This window comes from Lathamus discolor, chromosome 3 (assembly GCF_037157495.1).
Source record: "Lathamus discolor isolate bLatDis1 chromosome 3, bLatDis1.hap1, whole genome shotgun sequence".
NCBI classification, from domain to species: Eukaryota; Metazoa; Chordata; class Aves; order Psittaciformes; family Psittacidae; genus Lathamus; species Lathamus discolor.
The window spans coordinates 20,807,830-20,829,947 of record NC_088886.1 but is presented as its reverse complement, the minus strand read 5'-3'; the positions used below and the strand labels follow the sequence as shown (position 1 = coordinate 20,829,947).

The 22,118-nt window shown below is 37.6% G+C and overlaps 1 protein-coding gene across 5 annotated transcripts in view; it reads left to right on the top strand.

The window, feature by feature from the left end:
• Nucleotides 1-22,118, top strand: part of SUCO (SUN domain containing ossification factor) — a 39,926-nt gene that overhangs the window by 15,094 nt on the left and 2,714 nt on the right. Inside the window, exons 4-22 of one of the 5 annotated variants that reach the window (XM_065673948.1) lie at nucleotides 467-612; nucleotides 3,901-4,041; nucleotides 4,233-4,383; nucleotides 6,326-6,446; nucleotides 6,660-6,784; nucleotides 7,265-7,332; nucleotides 7,963-8,070; nucleotides 9,152-9,257; nucleotides 11,216-11,236; nucleotides 11,469-11,524; nucleotides 12,478-12,569; nucleotides 13,302-13,367; nucleotides 14,584-14,658; nucleotides 15,292-15,385; nucleotides 16,101-17,267; nucleotides 18,177-18,264; nucleotides 18,940-19,044; nucleotides 20,811-20,965; nucleotides 21,321-21,412. In XM_065673948.1, coding sequence (XP_065530020.1) covers nucleotides 467-612; nucleotides 3,901-4,041; nucleotides 4,233-4,383; nucleotides 6,326-6,446; nucleotides 6,660-6,784; nucleotides 7,265-7,332; nucleotides 7,963-8,070; nucleotides 9,152-9,257; nucleotides 11,216-11,236; nucleotides 11,469-11,524; nucleotides 12,478-12,569; nucleotides 13,302-13,367; nucleotides 14,584-14,658; nucleotides 15,292-15,385; nucleotides 16,101-17,267; nucleotides 18,177-18,264; nucleotides 18,940-19,044; nucleotides 20,811-20,965; nucleotides 21,321-21,412 — 2,977 coding nt within the window. Of the gene's footprint in view, nucleotides 1-466; nucleotides 613-3,900; nucleotides 4,042-4,232; nucleotides 4,384-6,325; nucleotides 6,447-6,659; nucleotides 6,785-7,264; nucleotides 7,333-7,962; nucleotides 8,071-9,151; nucleotides 9,258-11,215; nucleotides 11,237-11,468; nucleotides 11,525-12,477; nucleotides 12,570-13,301; nucleotides 13,368-14,583; nucleotides 14,659-15,288; nucleotides 15,386-16,100; nucleotides 17,268-18,176; nucleotides 18,265-18,939; nucleotides 19,045-20,810; nucleotides 20,966-21,320; nucleotides 21,413-22,118 lie in introns of all 5 variants that reach the window. The other 4 variants (XM_065673947.1, XM_065673951.1, XM_065673950.1 and 1 more) reach the window with 4 other exon arrangements.

Sequence of the window (22,118 nt, the reverse complement as noted above, 5' to 3'; positions counted from 1 at the left end):
AAGTGATAAGCAACTTACCTCTTTGTTCAGTTACAGCATGGAATAGACTTCTAAATCATTTTGTATCTCCATTGGAGTGAAAAAATTGAAAGCCTTTCCTAAAATTAAGCTTAGGATGAAAATAGTAAATGAGTTTTATTGCAGTGGACCATGCAAATACAACCATGTATTTCAGTTACTGAAATATTCGAGCTTGCTTCTTTGTAGCCATTCTCTATAGAATGGTTGAGGAAGCTGTTGCACATGCCTCCTCCAGTTAATATTTTGGCACTGTTATTGCAGGCTATGGAAGAGTGTTGCAACTGTCACAAAGTAACACTGAATACTATATAGGTTTGTGAAGAAAACATATTTCTGACAGAAATGTGAATTATCAAACTGTTGAAATTCCATACTAGGTGTTTTTTTATGAATGCTTTTCCTATTCAAGTTTTGAAAAAATGTATGTTTATGTATGTTTCCACAGACTACAGAAATGAGTGAAGCAAGCCAGCCTGAAGCTGAGACACCACCTTCAGTAGATTTAAATGAAGCTTCATCCAGCATAGTTGCAAGCACTGAAAGCACTTCCAGTTCACCTACCTCAGAGATACCTCCAGTCTCGCAGCCCGAGTAAGCTTTTTCATTTTATTGTTTTTATCTCCAAGAGAATATCACTCTGATGTTGTTAAAGTGTTAACATCTTCAGGTTTAGTAGGCATAAGACTAGATTGCTACACGTGATTCTTTTGCTGTACTTTGGTGTATGGTGTCAATGCTAATGGAATATGCCATCATTTACTCAGTGTGTGGATTAAAAGTTGTGTACTTGCATGAAGTGTCATACTATTGCTAGTACTGGTTTTGAAGCTGCTGCTTTGGCAGAAAAAAATTCAGTCTTTTATGTGCTAGATAATCTGTACTACAAAACCCCTTAGGTCTTTACCATTAGGATTTCTGACCTTCAAAAATATGCTTGAACATTGGTGATAACAAGCATCAAAGCTGCCTCAGTGATGGTGTCTGCTTTCAGTTAAGGAATAACTTTGAGTTATATTTTACTATAAGAGCAACCAAGACAGTTTGTAATTCTAGTGCTTAGTAGTGTATTGCAGAGCTGCCTCTGCTGCTGGCAGTCTTCAGAAATTGATGTGCTTAATTTTGTTTCCCTTTTGTGAAATGCTGTGCTATCAAATGTGAACTCTAGTATGGAAGTTAGTGTCTGTGTGTGCACTTTCAGGTACTTTCAGAAAATTCTCCTGGGATTTTTATGTGTGTTAAGGGGAATATATTCTGATAGCTGATAAAGATCTAATATTATGGTAGATACAAATTCAACACACTAAAAATGAAGTAGGCTTCTTTTTGGTGTTTAGGGTTTGTTTTTTGAGGGGGGTTTATTAAGAGTCCAGCTTTTCTGGTTTTAGCAAATTTTGCTGCTTTACCATAGAAAAGGTGTGGAAGTCTGGTCTGCTGACTGATCTTGCCTAGTCTGCTAGGGCTAATACTTAAGCACATCTGGTACTTCAGATGTGCTTTTAATTGGAAGTCTTTGAAAATCTAGCTTCCCCCATTTGCAGTTTTTAAAAAGCAAAACTGGAACATAATTTCTGTGGGGTTTTTTGTTGACTACTGATTTGTTTGTGTAATGTGTTATAAGCCCTACTGTTGTCATGTCTCAGAACAAGATTCAGAATGTTATTTTCTTTTGAACATTCGGCTTGGCATCTTAATAAATGTTAAAAATGGTCTTGCTGTTGTAGTTGGGGAATAATGGAGTGATGAACTCTGAAGATTCAAAGTATGAAACAAATGAAAATGGAAATTTGTTTTGGACTAGTAGTGTTCTGACTCTAATACCATTTACAGGAAGAAAGAGTAGAATTAGTATAGAAGAGATGCATTTTATGTTATTTCAAACTTCAGTTTAGCTTTAAATAGTAATAGATGGTCTCTTTTTGTACAGATTAACTCTTAATATCGAAAATACCTGTGGTTGAACTCCATAGTTGCACAAGATCTTTGCAAAGACTCAAATGCTTTTGTAATGTTTAGAGAGTATTTTTCCTGGTTTAGATGTTGATTTCTACCAGTGTAACAAAGTCCAGCTCCCTTGGATGTTACTAGTTTGGTACTGTAGCAGGACCTCTTAGCCAAAATATTCTGGAAGTAATTTTATTCCAAACTATTTTTACCCTGTAATGGTATTATTTTTTTTTTTTTAGGATGGTATTGCTTGTAGCTTTTCTATCCAGACCTAATCTGGGGAAAATTTCTTGAAAAATCAACTGAGTTCTTGTGGCTGCAAGTAAAGACAGTTGCTGTGCAGAGTGAGCTTGGTAATGCGCTTTAAAAATTAAGGCAAAGCTACTAACAAATGAAAGTACCTGAAGGAGAGGGAGCACTACAACTTTTAGGCTTGTGCTACTCACCTTCTACTAAAACTAGTTACTTGAGGCCACTCAGGTACACCCTGATAACAGGGTATTTTTAAGTTCATACTTGTTCCATATTTTATTCAGTTGATTATTATTCATACTGTCCTCTATTTATTGAAATCAGGGTATATGGGGGTTTTTAATTTTATGTGCAGTGGTCAGCTTTCAGTCATTGAGGTGTCACATGCAGAGCTTAACTGTGCACATCTTGGGTGTATGTGTGGTGGGGTATTCAGAGAAACTACTCATGGTTTGTAACTAATAAATTCTTGTTGTTCCTAGTGTCAGATTTTGCTACATAGCAAAAAGTCTCAGATACCTAGGAGTTGTTTGCTTTTTTTTTGGGGGGGGGGGTGTTGAGGGAGTTTTGTGGTTGTGTGTTTTTGTGTTTTTTTGTTTGGGTTTTTTTTTTTGTTTGGTTTGTTTTTTGTTGTTTTTAATTTGAGGGAACTTTTATCATATGAAAGGTACTAAAATTGGCTCCCTGGGTTTGTTATAGCTGCTTCTACTGATAATTGTAGCAGCCAGAACAGAAAAGATTCCTTTTTAAGTTGCTGATATGCTGTTTATGTTTTGGCAGCTCTGTATCATGGTATTGGATTAACCTGATTTGCTGCTGACATTGAAGAAGCTTGTGTTGAAATTTGGAAGACAGAATAAAGCTTTTCTTTAGAACTGGTTTATGACTTAGATCAGTATGAAAGTCATCCCTGTACTGGTGGAGACAGTTACACAAGTTATCAACTGAAAGTTACTTGTCTGTCTTTTCCTCCCAGTCCATTCTATAGAGAGACTGTCTTTTCAATTTTTACCCTAGGATTTGTCCTATGTGATGTGTTTGGGCTTTCTGGGAGAGAGGAAGTAGGGCGGTGGGCAGACAAGCTAGCTTGGGCTGTTGATGCAGCTTGGGTAATGGTCTGTTGGGTTACCTTGGTTTTGTTACATTGGTGAAAAATTAAAAAATCTAGTGGAAAGGAAATCTGTCTGCCTCTACTATGTATCATTATGTGACCCCTTTTCTCCTCTAGTTTTAGCCAAGTTCTTTTTTGATTGCTACCCCCTGACTTGGGAATATTAAGAGCTTTTAGTGGTGGAACTCAGACTCACATTTGATTCCTTTGTTGAAAGGGAAAGGAAAATTGCTGCAGTTGCATAACTATGAAGCTGTTCTTAGTTTGTAGTAATGATGGGGAAAATTATCCATTGCAGTGTTTGGTAGTATGTTAGATGAGAGTTCTGGTAGATGAGAATCTAGCTTTGAGTTCCTTTGCTGGGGCAAACAGGCTGGAAAGTTAAATTCTATTCTTGTATGGGTACAGCTGAGAATGCAGTTCCTCAAGTATAAGCATACTTCATTCCTCTTAATTATTTCTGTGAGACTGTTGCTTTTCTAAAGTTTTCAATTTTCTTAGTCATGTGGTTGATTATCTGGGTTACTTGTATTATCAGAAAGGTAAAAAGCGTGTTATTTCTTTCCCTTCAGTGCAATAGAAAATTCCCGTGCTGATACCCCTGTAGTCAGCTCTAGTGAAGCTGAGCAGTCAGAACCTGACTGTGATATTGGTGGGACACTTGAGGCTGATCCTCAGAGTGAGCCTTCCTCTTTTGTCAGTCCACCAGAGAGGTGAGTATTGAAGTAGGTTGTGAGTGTGAATAATTTAAAGGTAACTGTTCTTTTCTGTCCTGGCCTTGCAACAAAACATTTGCATGTGCTTGCTTATCTATGTATTTGTGTGTGTGTGTGTGTGTGTTACTATTGCTTATGGTTGAAAAATGTGATCATTTTATAGGCTCTAATAGTCCTAAAATTTTCAGCCTTGCAGGTCAACATACAGATAATATATCATCTTCACATGGCAAGGGAAAGAAGACAAAATCTGAGTTTGAGTCGAAAGTTTCAGCAGCTGAAAAGGGTGCAGATGAGCAAAAGTCTGCTCTGAATGCCTCGGAGAACTTAAAAAGAGAGGTAAGCAGTGCTGATAGCCGCTCAGTACACACAGGAGCCTCATGCCCTCTGTTCGGTTATCACTGCTGTTGAAGATGAGTTGATATCCATTGCTTTCCGGATTGCACAGGCTTCACGTCTTGAGCCCTGTGTTTCTGATATTGCCACCTCAACAAGGTTATAATAAACTGGGAGAAAAGGGCAGCAAGGTTGATCTGTGCCAAGGTTGATCCATTGGCACAGACAGTGCTCCTGAGCTGAGCCTCTTCAAATGCAAGACTTAGTTTTTATTTGATTTCCCCATATGGAGCAAAATCCAGCAAAAATGTTCTTCATGTAACATATCAGTAATCTGGGACTTCCTGTAGGATGCTGTGCATGGTGAGTTTTTTCACATGGGTTTAAAATAAAGAAAAAAAGGACAAGCAGGTCATGGTATGGTTCACATGGTCTAAGTAAGCCTGTAGAAGTCTGAGGGTTAAGTCTTGACTGAGTCAGGAAGTTCCTGGGTAGCAAGCAGACGGTTAGAGGGAAAGGTAACAGTTGGAGGAAATAGCAAATGTTTGGGGTGGTTTTATTCTTTCCTAGGCATCTTACTTCACCACTGTGGAAGTGGGATACATAGCTGGACAGGTCTTTTACACTTAACTGTATGACCACTTCTATATTCTCACAGTGAGGCAATTCCTAAAGCGTACTTCTTCATTTTTTTTTTATTATTTTTTTTATAGGTAAAGAATGACCAAAGCCACAGCAATACTATTTTTTTTTTTGCTGTTTTAGGATCACATTTAGTCTGTCACTAATAACTTGGATAACTCTCTTTTAAAGTTAAAAAGTTTTTCCCAAGATTACTGAACAGAGTACCGTGTACCTTAAAATAATTAAATGCAGTCAGAACTTGCAACAAACAAGTTGTTGTAAACCTTTATTAAAACCCCCAAATTTGCATTATTACAATTTAAACAACATTAAAAAGCATTGGCCTGATGTTATAGTTAAGCAAGCACATGATTTGGCATTGCTTACTCAGTCTGGTTTTTTACTTACCATATTTATCATAGTCCAAGGAGGATCTTATGTCCTGAACTTTCTTTGGAGAGGGAGTTAGGGTTTTTTTCAGGTCCTGTTATTTCTAAATACATGTGGGGATATATTTTTGCGTCACATCTAAATTTCTGTTGCATTATAGTCATGTGAAGAATTCTGTACTCACTTTTGTCCAAATATGTGAGTTTGGCTCTTTTCCTGTTAGTTTTCAGCTACAGAGTTATATGTGAAATAATTCTTGCTTTAAGTGCAGAGAAAATGTCAACCTACAAAGCCATCATTCTGGAAACTACCTGTAAAATATTGTCTACAAAATAACCTCTATACTTGAAATGTCTAAAGTTTTTTGTGCATCTGATGGTATGCTAGCAGAGTGTTTCTACAAAGGAGAAGTTAAAATGTGAAATGGTATAGCATAAGGTTAACTTAAAATGGTTGCTGCATTGTTAGACGAGTCCAAAATATTTTCTTTAATCATTAGACATTAATAAAATAACGTGCCTGTGGTTTTTTGAAGTGTTCAGAAACTCTAGGGGAATTCGGAATTCTGTCTGTCATGACCAACATTGATATTTGAAAGTTTCTGCTACAGGGAAGCCTTTTCTCCTTAGGAGGAGGAAAAGCAAAAATACCAAAGAAAAGCAGGCATTTAGAGAGACAGAATGCTTGTTTTACTTAAAATGTTAGTTTAGCCACAAAAATTATCAGCATCTCAGTGAAAGAGTATAATTCTGGGAGGAAATCATCACATGCTTTTCCTGGCTAGTGAGCTTACCTTGGCACTAAGTTCTTAAGATGGGTTCAAATGATGTATCTGCTGTTGATGAGAATATGGTTATTTTTAAGTATTGAAGTTTCTTTGTTTTCATTGGTGCTGAAAAATATTCACAATTGGTGGTTCACTCTTCTGCAGAAAGACTATAAGAAAACAGGAGAAATTGACCCTACATCAGCGATGACTCCAAAGGACCCTGGAGACATTCCAACATTTGATGAATGGAAGAAAAAAGTCATGGAAGTGGAGAAAGAAAAGAGTAAGTTCAGATTCATTGATTTGGTCTAAATACTGACCACTTCCTTCTTGTATCAGGTTTGATTTGGAATGCAGCCTGGAACTTCATTTTTCTGCTAGAGCTACATAATTAATGGCGTTTAGTATATAAAAGCAGTGAGCAGAAGTTCCCCGAAAGTGAGAATACTGTTTGTTTGCATGGTTTGTTATAGTAGCAATATTTTCTTGTTCCTAGGTCAGTCAATGCATCCTTCTGCTGTTGGTGGACAGCATTCCACAAAAAAAGTCCAGAAAAATAGAAATAACTATGCCTCTGTAGAGTGTGGTGCTAAAATTTTGGCAGCAAATCCGGAGGCAAAGGTAAGCATTTACTAATTATTAGTGTGCATTATTTCAGTTTACTCTTATGCAAGAAGTAGTACAAAGTACGCTTAAGCTGAACACTGATTACTGGAAAAATCTTTATTTCTACGTTCAGGTTGATTGTAATTTTTTTATTTATAAAAATGGATCAAAAGCTATGATACCTTCTTTTTTTGAAGAAGGATTGCTATAGGGAAGTTGATGACTTTAAGTGAATTTGGAAGGGGGAACAGTTTACTCCCTGCAGAAACAGAACTGAACTAAGTTGTATTAAACAGCTTGTCATAGTGAATAATCTATGATTGTGCCATAGTAGTATGGCATACTGTCTCTAACATACTGTCTTGCTTAAAAGGCTGTGAAACTTGGTATTAGTCTACATAAATAATATCAAACTTATTTTTGGAGATCGGGGAGAAAATCTTGGTGCTGTGTTAGTAACTGCAATTGAAAATACTAATTCTCTTCTTCATACAGAGCACTTCAGCTATTTTGATGGAGAACATGGACCTTTATATGCTAAATCCTTGCAGTACTAAAATCTGGTAGGTTACTGAGGCTTGCCCCTAAGATGGGAGTGATTATAGTTTTCCATTATGATGGGACTGTGGGACTAGATCTTGGTGTGTCTCTGTCTGAAGTCTGTCTGTAAGGAAGTTTGGACTTAGCACTAAATGCTTTATCATGGCCCCCACAGAATTCTGTCTCTGGTATTGGGAAGCAAGATTGAGGGGTAACTTTATTCACTTTGTAGGTTTTGCATTATTGTAATCTTACAAGAAGAGAAAGCACTGAGTGTTCAAGTTAAGATTTTGGTTTCTTTCTCCAGCTGTCAAATAACTGTAGGAGACGTGGTCAGAATTTAACATAAACTAAGTGGTATTTCAGGTGTGGCTTAAATGATGTTTGGGTTTAATTCTGTAACTGTTGCCCTTGAGTGCAGGTGCATGGAACTGTTGTAGTTGCAGATGCTCTCTAGAATTACTAAGCTAGGTATGCAGATGAATATCACTAGTGATTTTGAAGGGAGCAGCAAGTAATGCCTCCTTATTGTACAGCATTTTTTGTAGTGTTCTTTCATAACCAGTGAAGGATGAGGTAATCGGGTAAAGGACTGAGGATTATAATTGTAGAAGGAAGAGTGTATTTTTCAATATTTCCTTTTTGTCTTCAAGGTTTGTTATTGAGCTCTGTGAACCAGTCCAAGTAAAGCAATTTGACATTGCAAATCATGAATTATTCTCTTCAACTCCTAAAGACTTTCTGGTGTCTATTAGTGATAGGTATGTTATTCAAATTAACCCTTCTTGATGAAAAAATAAATAATGAATGGCTTAATATCTATATATATATACATATGGTCTATGTATGCCTGTTATTATGGAAATTGAATTGTGCTTTGTGAAATTGCATGGCTTTTCTTTGTGTATAACATCAGTTATTAGCATTTTTTTTTCTGTGGAAAGGGAAACTGAGCTCATAGAATTACATGGCTTGAGTTCTTTCCATGCTTCCTGTGTTTTTTCTTTGTCACCTTAAAATTGAAAAGAAAAAGTCTTTGAAAAGTAACAGTGGAGCAGCAGAAATGAGACAGGTGATAAAATGAACATTTATTAACAGAATGCCACTGGGCTTGTGGTCTGTCTCCTCCCTTGTCATTGACTATTTTCACATGCCTTAAGCTATCTTCAGTGCAGAATGCTGTCCAAAAAAAAAAACCAAACCCCAAATCATTAAATTTGGAATTGGAACAGGTAAGTATATTATTGGTTGGCCAAATGGCTGGCTAAAGGGTGGCTGCTCTGTGTTTTAGGCAGTGTTGTACCCCCAGTGCTTTCTGGGAGTGAGCAGATTATTCTGGTATGTGAGAGAGAGGATGTTCACACAGTGCATCAGAAAACCTCTCTTCACTGCTCCGTGTAGATTCTGATTTTTCAATAGTTGGTCTGTTGCCTAGTTCTAATTCTGCTTTGCTCATAGCTTTTATTTTTTTTTTGCTGCTTGCTTACAGTAATACTTACAATCTATTACTTACGTGTCATGTTCTTCAGTGTTCATATGAGGTGATTTTTTTCAGTTCCAGAAACTTCACTGTAGACTGATAGAATTTCAGTAATTGGATCAAGTATAGGGTTTCATCCTTCAAGGGCTTGCACACCATTTTAAGTACATGAAGAGCTACTGCTGAGGTTTTGTGTTGGCACTAGCTTTATCCTGCAACTCTTCTTTCAATAAAAATCATATTGCTGCTATTTTGCAACTTGGAAAAATAAAAAGTATTCTGTGAAAAGGTGTTTTGGGAAATTTCAGCATGTGTCTGTACACAGTGGGTTTCATTGGCTGACTCCATTGTTTCTTTTCTAGGTATCCAACAAACAAATGGATTAAATTAGGTACTTTCCATGCCAGAGATGAGAGAAATGTCCAAAGCTTTCCTCTGGATGAACAGATGTATGCAAAATATGTTAAGGTAACTTAATAATGCAAAAGCATCCATGCTTCTCGGAGAAAGAAGGGTTTGCTGGGCTTACCCTGTATAGCAGAGCATCCCAGAGAAATGTGTATCAAAGCATGCTTTACCATTAATTGCACTGGTTTTGTTAGTGACATGATTGGTCAGGTGCTAAATCCTCCTCACGGAATCATGAGTATATTATCTTACTCAAAATGGTAACTGAGAGGATCTTGGGAAGCATCTATTGCCTTGTGCCTGAGTATGTACTTGTTTGATATCTGAATTATGAAAAATCCAGACAGTGTTCTGTTTAATTTAACAAACCGTCTCCTGAATGTAAGATGAGAAGTATTTACCTGTTTTGTCTCTTGGCTGTACCAGTTTTTTGTAGAGATATATATGTATGCACAGACACATATAAAAATACATGTATACACACTTTCTCTCCCTACAGAATAGATTAGAATAGGCAGATTTCTTAATACTTCTGTGCTGTATTCTGCTATAGATTTTTAGATGAATCTGAAAGAAAAAGTAACTGTGACTCAGGCAAATTTAAGCTTACTGTTAATGGAGTACTTGCCATGATTGCTCCATCTTCAAAATAACTTGCAGCAATCTGTCTTTACTCAGGAGACTCCAAGAGGATAGACCTCCCTAAATAATGTGGTACTTAAGACTGGGATAAAAGCTTTTGTGAAAATACAGATGTAGCAGAGGTTTAAACACAAATAAAACACGGACCTTTTAGGTCCTCTCCAGTGATGTGTTCTCTTCCAATCACGGTGCTGCAAAAGAAAACTCCAGGCAAAAAAGCAAACAAAAAAATTAAAAAAACCCAACAAACCAAGCAAAGCAACAAAAAACCCCAACCAACCCAAAACTGGTTTGTGCTACTGAATCATGATTGGTGCTTTCATGAAGCAATTGGCTCTGAATGACAGTTGTCTAACTTCTGTACACAGAAATTCTGCATGAGTCACAGGATAAAACAAATGAAATCTTTTAATTCTTCTTTTGGTCTGAATTAATGCCTTAAGGTAGCTGGAATCTTGCTTGTTGTCACTGGAGTTCCAGAAGTACACTAGGTGCTTCAGCACTTAATCACTATGTGGATACAGTGTTCTGCCTTGAGTAATGTAGTGGTTTAAAATTTTCAAAGAAATGTTCTTTATAGCGCAACACACAAAAAAAAAAAATGCAAATTTTTGGTGTATCCAGACTACAGAGGAAGAATAATAAAAAAAAAAAAATCTCAAAGTTCAAGTGGCTTTAATGAACTTGCATAAAAAATAATGGATTTTTTTTTTTAGTACTTTATGGGACTAGTTATCTTGATCTCACTTGCAGATTATTACAGTCTTCATTAGTGGCGTCTACACAGTTATTTAATGAACTCATTTTTCACATGTTAATTTAGATAAAACACCAGTGTGTAGTCAGGTTCTCACTAGAAATACACAGATGACTGAAGCTTCCAAGTGTATCATCAGATGCTCTATACTTTTCGTCCTGCAGTGTTTCTATACATTGAAGCATGTTAGGTTGAACTTGAAGCAGCAGCAGTGCATAGAGTGCATGCTATGAAGGGTGTTTTCCTTTTGAGTTACTTTCTGTAATCTGAATTCTAATTCTCTTTAAGGGGAAAAAAACACAGTTAAATTTAACACGCTTCAGTATTCTGTATGCAATAATGCTGCTAGAAAAAACTTACTCAGTAACTTTAATTATTGAATAACTTAAGTTAATTAACAAAACTTGTTGCATGTTACCTTTTATCTGCAAGGTGTGAAAGCTAAATGAAATCTTGCTGCCTATGGCAGATGAAGTAGTATTGCAACTTTATCCTTCATAACTTGCTATGAGGCATTTATAGTACTGAATTAAAACCAACAAAATTCTAGTTGCCTGTGGCATGTGTTCAGCCTTTGTACTGACTTTTTTTTTTTCTTCCCTTTCCCTTCTTGCTTCAGATGTTCATCAAGTACATAAAGGTTAGCAACCTCTTGTTTTGGAATGATGAATGCATGGGGCTTGTGGTCTTCTCTGCTGTGACTCAGCACTCTAATGCATGGCAAGAACAAATCTTTCAGTCTTTTCTGTTACGGGCAAGCTACGAATCCCATGAGTAAACAAAACTTGCAATTTCAAGATTGGATGTATATGCTAAATGAACTCTTAACTTTGGGTCTTGGAGTTTTATTTGAAATACCTTTTGTTCTTTAGGTGGAGTTGATATCGCACTTTGGATCGGAACATTTTTGCCCTTTAAGTCTTATAAGGTAATATTTTAAGAACTCTGCTTTGTCTTTCTACCTCCTTGCTGTGAGGAATAGCGTATTTTAATAACAGTTGGGCAACAAATCCTAGTTTTCAGTTGTAGTTGCAAATACTGTGACCTGAAGTAGTTGCCTAACTTAACTGCTGTGTAGTATGCTTCACATCTGTTAAGCTTTGAATGTTTAGTTTTGCTTTTCCAATATATAAGGAAGAGTTTATATTTGCAGGGGGGTTGTTAGGAAACAGTAACATGAGCAGCCTTATAGGAGGATGTGAGCATTTCAAGGCTGACCAAGCAAAACAATGAGCAAATGGTGAACTAAAAGGAGCAGATGTGATGAGTGCTTTTGGAAAGCTGCTGTGTTCCATGGCACCCCAGATACACACTGTTAGTGATTGTGTGTAGTTGAGAGAGTAATCAGCCTCTGTCCTGCTCCTAAAAACCAATGTCAGTTCTCCTGTCAAAGCTGTGTCAGAATTTGAACCTGGGAACTCTAGTGTTATAATTCAAACCATATTTTCAGTTGACAAGACTTGTCCAAAATTGGATTGTTTTCATTTTATTTCAGCAGAGCAGGTCAAAGAGAATGTAGTAGGCAAAGCGAGGTAGTCATTAATTAGGTACTTCTAAAGTTGGTCAGAGGTGAGGCTGAAGAGAAGGTGTAAGAGCTCATGAAGAGTTTAAGACCAGGATGCCTTGAGCTCCTTAAACAGGTATGAGCTCAAGTTAAAAAGAAGTCTCTTTGCAGCGCTTGAAAGTGTGCAGTAGATTTTGTGCATGCAACTTCGAGAGAATAAGCGTATCTGCTGCTTGATCTTGGTTAGCTGAAGGCAATTGTAGCTTATCTAATTTACTTGCTACCTATTACATAATGTTTATATTGCTTAGCTAATTATCGTGTCAGCCAATTACATGAATAATACAATAATACTGAATTTTTAACTTTTTTTATAGGGTATTTGGTACTAGCATGGTTGAAGAGTACGAAGAAATAGCTGATTCTCAGTATCAGTCTGAACGCCAGGAACTCTTTGATGAAGATTATGGTAAGCAGATAACTTCTGCATTTTTAGCTGTTAAGGCAAGTCTTCTGCTGGTAGTGTGGCTCATACTTTTCTCCATATGATAAATTATTTTACTGCTAAATTTACTCTTAGTCTTGTTGGCAACATTTCACTATTTTCTGGTCTTATCCAACAGTTTTAAGTTTTAAACAATGCAATGTAGCCATTTGGAGGGCTACTTTAAAATGCTAGTAATAAGTCTCTATTTTACTTGGCAGGCTAGGCAATAATATCTTCATGTGCTGAAAGTAGTGATGGGTAACTAAAATAAGCAAAGCAGATCACATGAAACAGCTTTGTTCTTAGTGTCCATAGCTCATTTCCTGAGACTGTTTGTATGATCAATGGTGCATGCGATTGGGAAGGTGCTTATTTTGGCTTGTAGACTTTGTGTTTAAATAAAAAATATGAAATGGCTTGCCTCTGGCCCTCACGAGGACAAGGGGTTAAAAACACCATATCGAGCAAAATGAGCAGTTTGCTGCATCTGTGTCATGAATCTAGGAAAAGTGAACCTTGAACCTTGAATCTCTTTGGGTTTCTCATTGCTTGGAGCTTTATATTTCAGTATGTAATTTTTGACCTTTAGTTCTGTAGTTTTGTTTTAACACTGCTAAAATTACATAGTTGAATGACGTTAAATCTTGCTGTTTCTTTTCTTTGCCCATAACACATGTAATTTCGATAGTCACAAGTGTTCTTCTTTATGCATAGATTATCTACTGGATTACAATACAGGGGAAGAAAAATCTTCAAAAAATCTCCTTGGTTCTGCTACAAGTGAGTATGATTTATTAGAAAAGTCATTGCTGTGCTGAAGCAAAATGAGCTTATTGAAAGTAGTATGACATTTTGCCATGCAACAATTACAACTTTCATATTTTTCTGCTGAAAAAATTTGTGATTCCTGAAGTCTTAAAAATCTGTCATTAGTAGTAAAATGCTGCTCACCTTATGAACTTACACATGTGATGTACAGATATATTTTGGTGGGGGACAAACAGACAAACTTGAGCCAGTATTTCCAATATGCAAAAGTTTTCTTTCCCCATTCCTCATCTTTTGAATAAGCCTGGCAGTGATGTTTGCTTTCAGTGTCAAGACCAAGGAGCTGGCTGTATCTCATGTGTGTGCTGATACAGAGCAGACCCTCTCCGTGTCTACTTCTGTGATTTTTTTTTTTTTTTGGGGGGGGGGCAGGTTGAGGGGAGGAGGAGGGGGAGCTGTTCTACTTAACACATCCTTAAAATATAGATATCTAAGCCGGGTCTGCGGATATTTGTTATGGTTTACTTCCAGTTGCCTTGACTGATCTAGATTACATTCAAGTAACAGACTTCAAAATGTAGGTTTTCCTGCTTCAATTCTTTAAAATATTTACAATTGCTGTTTTGCAGGAGTATCAGAGCTGAAAATAAGGTTTGGGGTCAGGGAGAGAGGTGTGATGCAAAATGACAGTCCTGCTTAATTTGAGCAAACCTGTAGTTTTCTGTGGACATCCTGTGTTAAAGGCAGAGTTCTGTCTCGTTCAATTAGCAAATGACATTGGGGCCCTTCTTTTAGTACTGTTATGTCAAATGATCCAGCCCGGCTTTATTTAGAGCTCCTGCATTTGAGTATTCAAGCTCTAAATTTCTGGCTTGGGACTCCTACAGTGGTTCACACATTGAGGTTAACAGAAAATTCCATGTGTAATTGTTCTCCTGTTTGTCTTCATGTTCCGTGGTTTCAGTGAAGTAATGATCAGCGAGTTCGCTCACTGGGGTTAGAAGGTGCAGCTGGTAAAGGTTAGATACAGGTTTTCAAAAATAGCTTTCTAGCTTGTAAACTTGAAAAGCAATAGATGTATCCAGTGTCATAGAATGACAGCAATGTTTTATGGCCTTATACTTTGATTTGTTTCAATGAAGTGTTACAAAATAGCAGATTGCTCAGTGGTGCTAATCTCTGCGCCCTTTTGAGAATGCCCTGTTTGAGCAGTTGTTTTCTCTTTCAGATGCAATCCTAAGTATGGTAAATATTGCTGCTAATATGCTTGGAGCCAAAACTGAAGAGTCATCTGAAGCTGAAGGTAGGTGGGGGTTTTTTGTGGTTTTGTGTTTGGTTTTTTTTTGGTGGTGGTGGTTTTGGGTTGCGTTTTGTTTTGGGGTCTTTTTAGGGTTTTTTTGTTGGTTGCTTGTGAAAAGCATTCTGAAAGCTTAATTTCTCTTTTTGTTTAATTTTTGTGAGTTGTTGGATGTTGTATGCTTAAATGACTTCTTTCAGCTTTTATGGCATACCTGATTAGTACCATAGCATTCTTGGCCTACTGATTCTGAAAAGTGGAACTAAGACGCTGAATTTCCATAGAAGGGAACCAGTACAAAGAGAATGTTTTTTTGTTCCACTTTATTTGGAGATCTTTACTGTGTGTATTACTTGGCTTCAGTTGTAAAGCCTAATCTGACGCTTCTTTCTGGAAATACTTTGAGACTGTCTGTAATGTTGTATATATAAGCTGTCAGTAGGAATTTTATTCAGGTGACTGAGTGACACCTGCAGTTAATTTGGTAGTGCAGCTAGTGATCTTTAAGAAAAATAACAAAACACCAGAACCAACCAAACAAAACCACCCCTAAACTTAATCCACAGAACCCCAATATTCACTGAAAATGGACGTGGTTCTTGAATTTTTGTGTTCACATTTTCCTCCTTCCTGCAGCAGGGAATACAAGTGTGTCTGAAAATGTCACTGCTACCCCTGAAACTTCAACAGCTGCACCCAGACTGCCTGAACCAACTCCTGTTCCTTCACCAGAGTAAGTGACTGGTGTTGGGTTTTTTTTTTCCCCAGTGTGTTCCTAGCAGAGACTAACAGGCACTAGTCTGGAATCTTTAGAAGCAGGATGCTCAGATATGGCATGCTGCATTAAGCAAGTAAAAAGGCAAGTATTTGGTCAAATCTGTAGTATGGTAGTGTATTAACCAGAGAAATCTATCTCTTGATGAAAATATACTGGCAAAGATACGGAATTAGGTTTGGAGGAGTAGGGGTATATAAATATTCTATGGGCTTTTTTTCAGTTGATTATAATTGTTTGGAATTGATTTGGCTATGTAGAGCTGAGACTCTAGCTCTTAAATGTGAAGACATAACTTGTGCTCTATTAAGTGGTTTTATGGTCTTGTAGCACTCTTGATTGTTGAGAGGTTAAGGAAGGTCAGTGGAAAGGTTGTGGTTCTTGCTTTTGCATTTGAAGATTGCAGCAAAAGTGCAAGATGCTGTGTAGACCTTAGTGATATCTGAACTGGTGACTCTTTTCAGGGCTGAGGAAAAGAGTTGAAATAATTTTGCTTGCAAATTTGGACTGAATAACACAAGAGAAAACACTAATAGAATTTGAGTTATCCAAACTTACGTTTTGTTACAGGAATGAGCTTTGATAGTTTTCTGAAAGATCCTACTTTTGCGGTCTTCCAGAGGAGGTATGCAAAACTCTTCAAGTAACATCCTGTCTTTAACTCCTGTTGTAGACCTATTACTACAGATATTCCACAGATGGATAAAGAAGAATTAATTGTGGATTCAGCAAAGGAAAGTCCTATTGTTCAGCTAGTACAAGAGTATGAAGAAGATACAAGCCAGTCAACAGTAACGTTGCTGCCCAGTGATGATCAGGAAGAAGAAGCATCGGCATGGTTAGAACTTGAGACAGAAAAGTACTGCTATGACATGGCAACAGTATGTTGTATTTCCACCTTTTCAGAATACCTGTTTAAATGGTGTTCAGTTGTAGTAGCCATGCACCGGCAGCATAGTAAAACTGAAGGTAAAGAAGGGCAAGATTACTCTGCTGATGTTCAGCAGCCACAGACGGTTCTGATTGAACCTATACCTACATTAGTAGATGAGCGTTTGCCTGAGCAATTAGACAGCAAAGTTGAGAGTTCATCTGGAGCTACTGTTGCAGTTAATTTTAGCAGTGTGGTCCCTGAGGAGATTGGTAATGAGACCACCGATTCAGTTGAACTGGAGCCAAGCCATCCTCAGACTGTCTCTCAGGCCCTCCTCTTAGAAGTTGCTTCTGAAGTTAAGCTATTGCCAACAACAGACATGGCTTTGGAGCCTGAAAAAGATGATGCGAGCCAGGCAGCACCAGGGATTACACCTTGGGTGGATATACCTGAGATCAGTACAGAAACAAAAAAGACTGAGAGCTCTGTTGCAGAAGAAAGCCCTGTAGCTTCTGAGACCAGTGTGGCTACTGAGGTAAAGGAGATGAGCGTAAGAGAGACTATGGCTACTTCAGTGATTTCAAAGCCTACAGAGACTGTCCAGCAGCCTGAATATCCAGTGGACATGCTAGCCAGTGAGGCTGGGGAAGTAAAAGAAAGCACTCCAGAAGTGCAGAAACCTGTTTTGCCTCCTGCTGAGTCTTCGGTATCTGCTGAAACAAAGGACGATGATCAAGCAACAGAAGAAGCTTTAATGGCAATTCCGGTCTCTGGGGTACAACAGAGGACAGCTACAGATTTCTATGCTGAATTGCAGAATTCAACAGATCTAGGCTATGCTAATGGAAATCTTGTTCATGGATCTAATCAAAAGGAGTCTGTCTTCATGCGCCTTAATAATCGCATAAAAGCCCTAGAAGTAAACATGTCTCTCAGCAGCCGTTACTTAGAAGAGCTTAGTCAGAGGTAAGTCTGAGGAAGACTGGTCACAGGCTAGCAGTCTAGTGTATGTAAACATGATTTTAGCCAGCTGTATGAAGGAACAAACACATGAAAAGTAACACGGTCAAAGCTAAGCGTAACATAAATCATAGCAAAAAGCTTTATGGAAAACTGAGAAAGTTAGTACCTTATCTTAGGTAGCCACTGGAGACTAGATGTCTGCAGGTAGGAGGGGTTCCCTTTCTGTATTTCAGATACTATCACATTAATTTTTGTTTAAGGAGTAGTGCTGTGAGGTATTTTTAAAAGGATAAGGTATTGTGAGGATGTAAGCACTAATGTGGTCCATAAGCCGTTCAACAAAAGGGCACATCCTCCTGCTGCTCTTAAACTGAATGACACAGACCTACAATGCCTTGTTTACTGAACTGATTGTTTCTACTTAAACTACTGTGTTACTTGTAATAACTCTTGTGGAAGGAGGGAACTTGGCGAGAGAACCAAGAACTTTCTGTGAGAGTTGCATGTATATTAGTGTTTCTCTGTGGTACTCCTTAGTCATAGGAGAATCAGGAAATGTACCCATTTCAGAATTGGCTCCAAGGAGCGGGCTCTTCCTATGCTGTTGTTTTCTGTCTTGGCAGTCAGTGTTATCAGACAATTCTCCATAGTGAATTCAGTAAATTGGTGCTAAGCTCTAAGGTTGTTGAAATAGATTTGACTTTAACCTTGGAAGAAAATGTCAAAACCCCAAAACCAGAGACACATCTGTTTTTATGTGAAACTTAAAAGGAAGTGCCACTTCATGTTCAAATAAAACCTTTTTGGGTGAAGAGAAGTTTTCTGGTGGCATGGTTGTATTTTCTGGAGATGAGTCTAGTGCTGAGGAGTTTCATGAACTAGTGCTTCAGACCTTTATACTCTTTCTTTTAGGTACCGAAAGCAAATGGAGGAAATGCAGAAGGCTTTTAATAAAACAATAATAAAACTTCAGAACACCTCAAGAATAGCAGAAGAGCAGGTATGGTTTGTTGAAGTACTTAAGCATTTTCCTCATTAGGAAAGTTTACTTTTAAGAACTAGTTACAAGGAGGTACAGAAATTCTTTTTAATTTTTCTTTTTGTTTGAATAATAGCAAATGCTGGTCAGTCAGAGGTGCATCTCTTGGTTAACCTCCCTGACACTTTGCTCACCTTCCTTAACTTCTTGTAGGATTAAGAATCCTGTTAGGGTTCTTCCTGGGAAAGAGATAATAGCTGCAAAGGCCTTGTTTCTGTGTGGCTTGGGCTCTTGTCAAGTGGCTGTTTACCTGATCCCAAAACTGAAGCTATGTGTTAGCCCTTAGGCTACCTTAGCTCTACCTAGTCGTCTGCATGCATATTCTGTAATGTGACAATAATCAGCTTCCTGATAGTCATTGCATGGAGGTGGTTATTTAATCTGCCTTTCATGAAGGTAGCAGAATTGACTGTAATGAAATATACTTGACATATATTACAAAAAGTTATTTGATAAATACAGTGCTGATGTTTCAAATGCTGTATGAAAGTTGTGTTGAAAACAATACTGAATAGGTCATGTGGCTACAAAATGCCTGGCTGTATCAGATAGAGCAGTAACTTGGTACATGTGAGCATATTATCATAATGGGAGCCTGACAACTAAATAGCATGACCATGACTCTCTTTAATACAGGATCAGCGGCAAACAGAAGCAATCCAGCTGTTACAAGCACAGCTCACCAACATGACGCAGCTAGTTTCTAATCTGTCAACAACTGTGGCAGAATTAAAACGTGAGGTAATTATAATTAATCTTGAGAAACTCAAAGGAAAAGGATGTATAAGCATAACTCAATTTGAAGAGGCCTGGAATCTTTAAATGAAACTTTTCATTTGAACTGTCTGTAGTGTTGCTTTCAGCCTACTTTAGCAGCTGGCTAAGGGAGGGAAGGGAAGTTTGCGTAGCTTGAGCTGTCTAGGGCACAGCAAGATTGGTGATAATTTCTACTATAGCCCTAGTAGCCCCATGATTGGAGTCTGAACTAACTATAAAGCTAAAACTTACTTAGAATAACTTAATATCTCAGCCTTCCTGTAGTGCACTGGAATTGATACTGTTTTGTGAAATGATTCTTAAATTAGAAAACTAACTATTGATTTTGAAATGGCAGTAATGGGATCTGTCGCACATTGTGTGTTTGTGTGTCTGAGGGAATGGTAGAGTTCATGCTTCAGGAACGCTTCCCGCACTTGCTGCGTTATATAACCGGTTGTACTGCATGGCTTCATTACACAGCTTCAGTAAAATGGGATGCTTTGCAGTGTCCAGCACTCACATTGTTCACTTAAATATCAGCAAACTCATGCTGTAGAAAGTTTAGTGTGAAAATGTGTGCTGGTCACTGTTAGGACTGGGCTGTCATCATAAGATGAGTACGTGGAGGGTTGCACTCTTAGCTACTGAATGGGAGGCTCATATGGCTACAGCCTCCTTCTTTCCTGGCTTTTGTGATCTTTTGAGATTAGGGGAATCTTGCCAACAGTATTAGAAACATACTCTCAACGTTTACGTTCTCCAGCCTGGGATTTCAAGCCGTACAATTTTTTTTAGTGGTGCTCTTGCCAAAGGACATTTCTTTGAACTGTTTTCTAACACTTAGTGAGCCTCCTTTGATGCTTGGCTGGCTAAACTCCTGTTCATGAGTGCTGTGGTTTTAACCAGGATCTAACAGTGGTGATCCTCAGGGTACTTTAGATGAGTATCCTGGAATTTTAACACATGGCTTTCCCTGAACGCAGCTCTAGTAACCTATGTATTAGTCAGGTCTAGTCTATTTATCTGAGACATTTGCTTGTTATAAAATGGGAATATGTGTTTTCTAAAGTCTTTGTGTGACTTCTGAGATGTCGTAGTGTGATTCAGACTTTTTAAAGGAAAATAACCATGCAATTCCTTTTCTAAACATTATCTGCAAAGTACCTTAGGATTTCAGCTTCCGCTTATTTCTAGTAAGCTTCATCTGTCAAGCTTCAGAAATGAACATACTTCAAAAAATCCTTCTGCTAGGTTCTTAAATGGATGAGTAGTCAGAAAGATTAAACCCATTGAATCAAGTGAATATAATGGTATTCCGTGAAATTCTTCAATGTCAGCTGATAAGCATCACATGAAATTGAGGTAGTACTGCATCCATGTCAACTATAAAACAAAGTTCCTTTCTTAGTACACTTTTTTGTGCAAAGTATATTACTTTCAGATAGGTTTGAATGCTATTTGCAAAGGGTGGCTGCTTCTCTAAGTTCTGGTAGTACTGTAGTCAGTGAAATCTTATCTGTGTTCCCAGCTGGTGGTATTCAGACTTTATTCCTTGAATGATGCATAGCCAATAGACTACATCAAACCCCTGAAAAAATACTCAAATTTGAACAAGTGTTTATCAAAATGGAAGGAAAGTGACTTGAGAATGTTAGTTGTGTTCTTTTAAAGATTTTAATATTTAAAATAAGAGTAATAGTATCATTAATTTATTTTTTGTCTTTAACATCCGTTCGAAATTCTTCCAGGTTTCTGATCGGCAGACTTATCTTGTGATTTCTCTGGTTCTCTGTGTCATTCTGGGCTTGGTACTTTGTGTGCAGCGGTGCAGAAGCTCTTCTCAGTTCTGTGAAGATTACCTCTCAAAAATTCCTAAAAGTAATCACTACCCTAGCCCCAAAAGGTAATGTATTTATATTTGAAACTGAATTGTTCTTGCAGCTTTTAACACTATTTCCTAAGCCTGCTTGGACTGTAGTATCTACATTAATTCTGAGTCTTGTATCTGAAAGCTCAAAATTGATAGCAAAGAGCCATTACAGGTCTGTAGGAAAGCTCTCCTGAAAGCATTTTGAGGCTACTACACTTAACATGCCTCGATAGCTTATTGCAAATACAGTGCTGTGTCTTTTTGCCAGGGTTTCTTGGGCATCTCTGTGTAATTCTGTCCTTCTGCAAAGATGTTTCTTAATGAAAAATACGTATAATGAAGTACTGAGAAAAATGTTTTAAAAAGCTTTGTGGGTTTTGTTTCCTAGATGTTTTTCCTCTTATGATGATATGAATTTGAAAAGAAGAACATCTCTTCCACTGGTCAGATCACAGTCTTTTCAGCTAGCTGGCAAAGAAGGTATTATTCACATATATTCATACATACATTCATACATACATTCACATATTCATACATCTAGTCTCATGTTTCTCTTAGTGCTGTACAATTAGTGTGCTACTGCAAGTGTATGAAAATGGAATTGCAGGTTAATGCCAAAGTACACTGGATTACAGTATTTCATGAAGGACAAGGTGGTTCGTGAACAAATTACTGGATACTCGCAGAACTGTGCTATAAAGTATGCTAAAACATTAAATATGGTGTGCTGTCATTTATAGCAGCAATCCATGCAGGCATGCAGGTCTGCAAAGCTATGCAGCTTTGTAACTGGGCAGTGACATTTTATTATTATTATTTTTTTTTTAACTTAATGCCAGATGTGGGGCGTCTGAATGTCTTCTCGGAAATCCTGGTGGCCTGTTTTTGAAACTTGGCAGATATTTAGAACCCAAATTTGTCAACTGTACTAAGAAAACTAAGACTATTTACCTTAGATTGGGTGTGAGGAATGATCTGGTGGTTTTGGTATTCATGATTCTTGGGAAAACTAAATATTTATTTTTAGGCCATCACCATCCTGCAAAACCAAAGGTGTTGCAGATCATAGTAACTAACAAGTATGCAGCTGCCACTGCTTTTCTGGGTGCAGTGAACTTGCTTCACAGATTTTTGTACTGTGACTAAATCTGCAGGAATACTCATGAACTGAGTTGGGAACATCTTG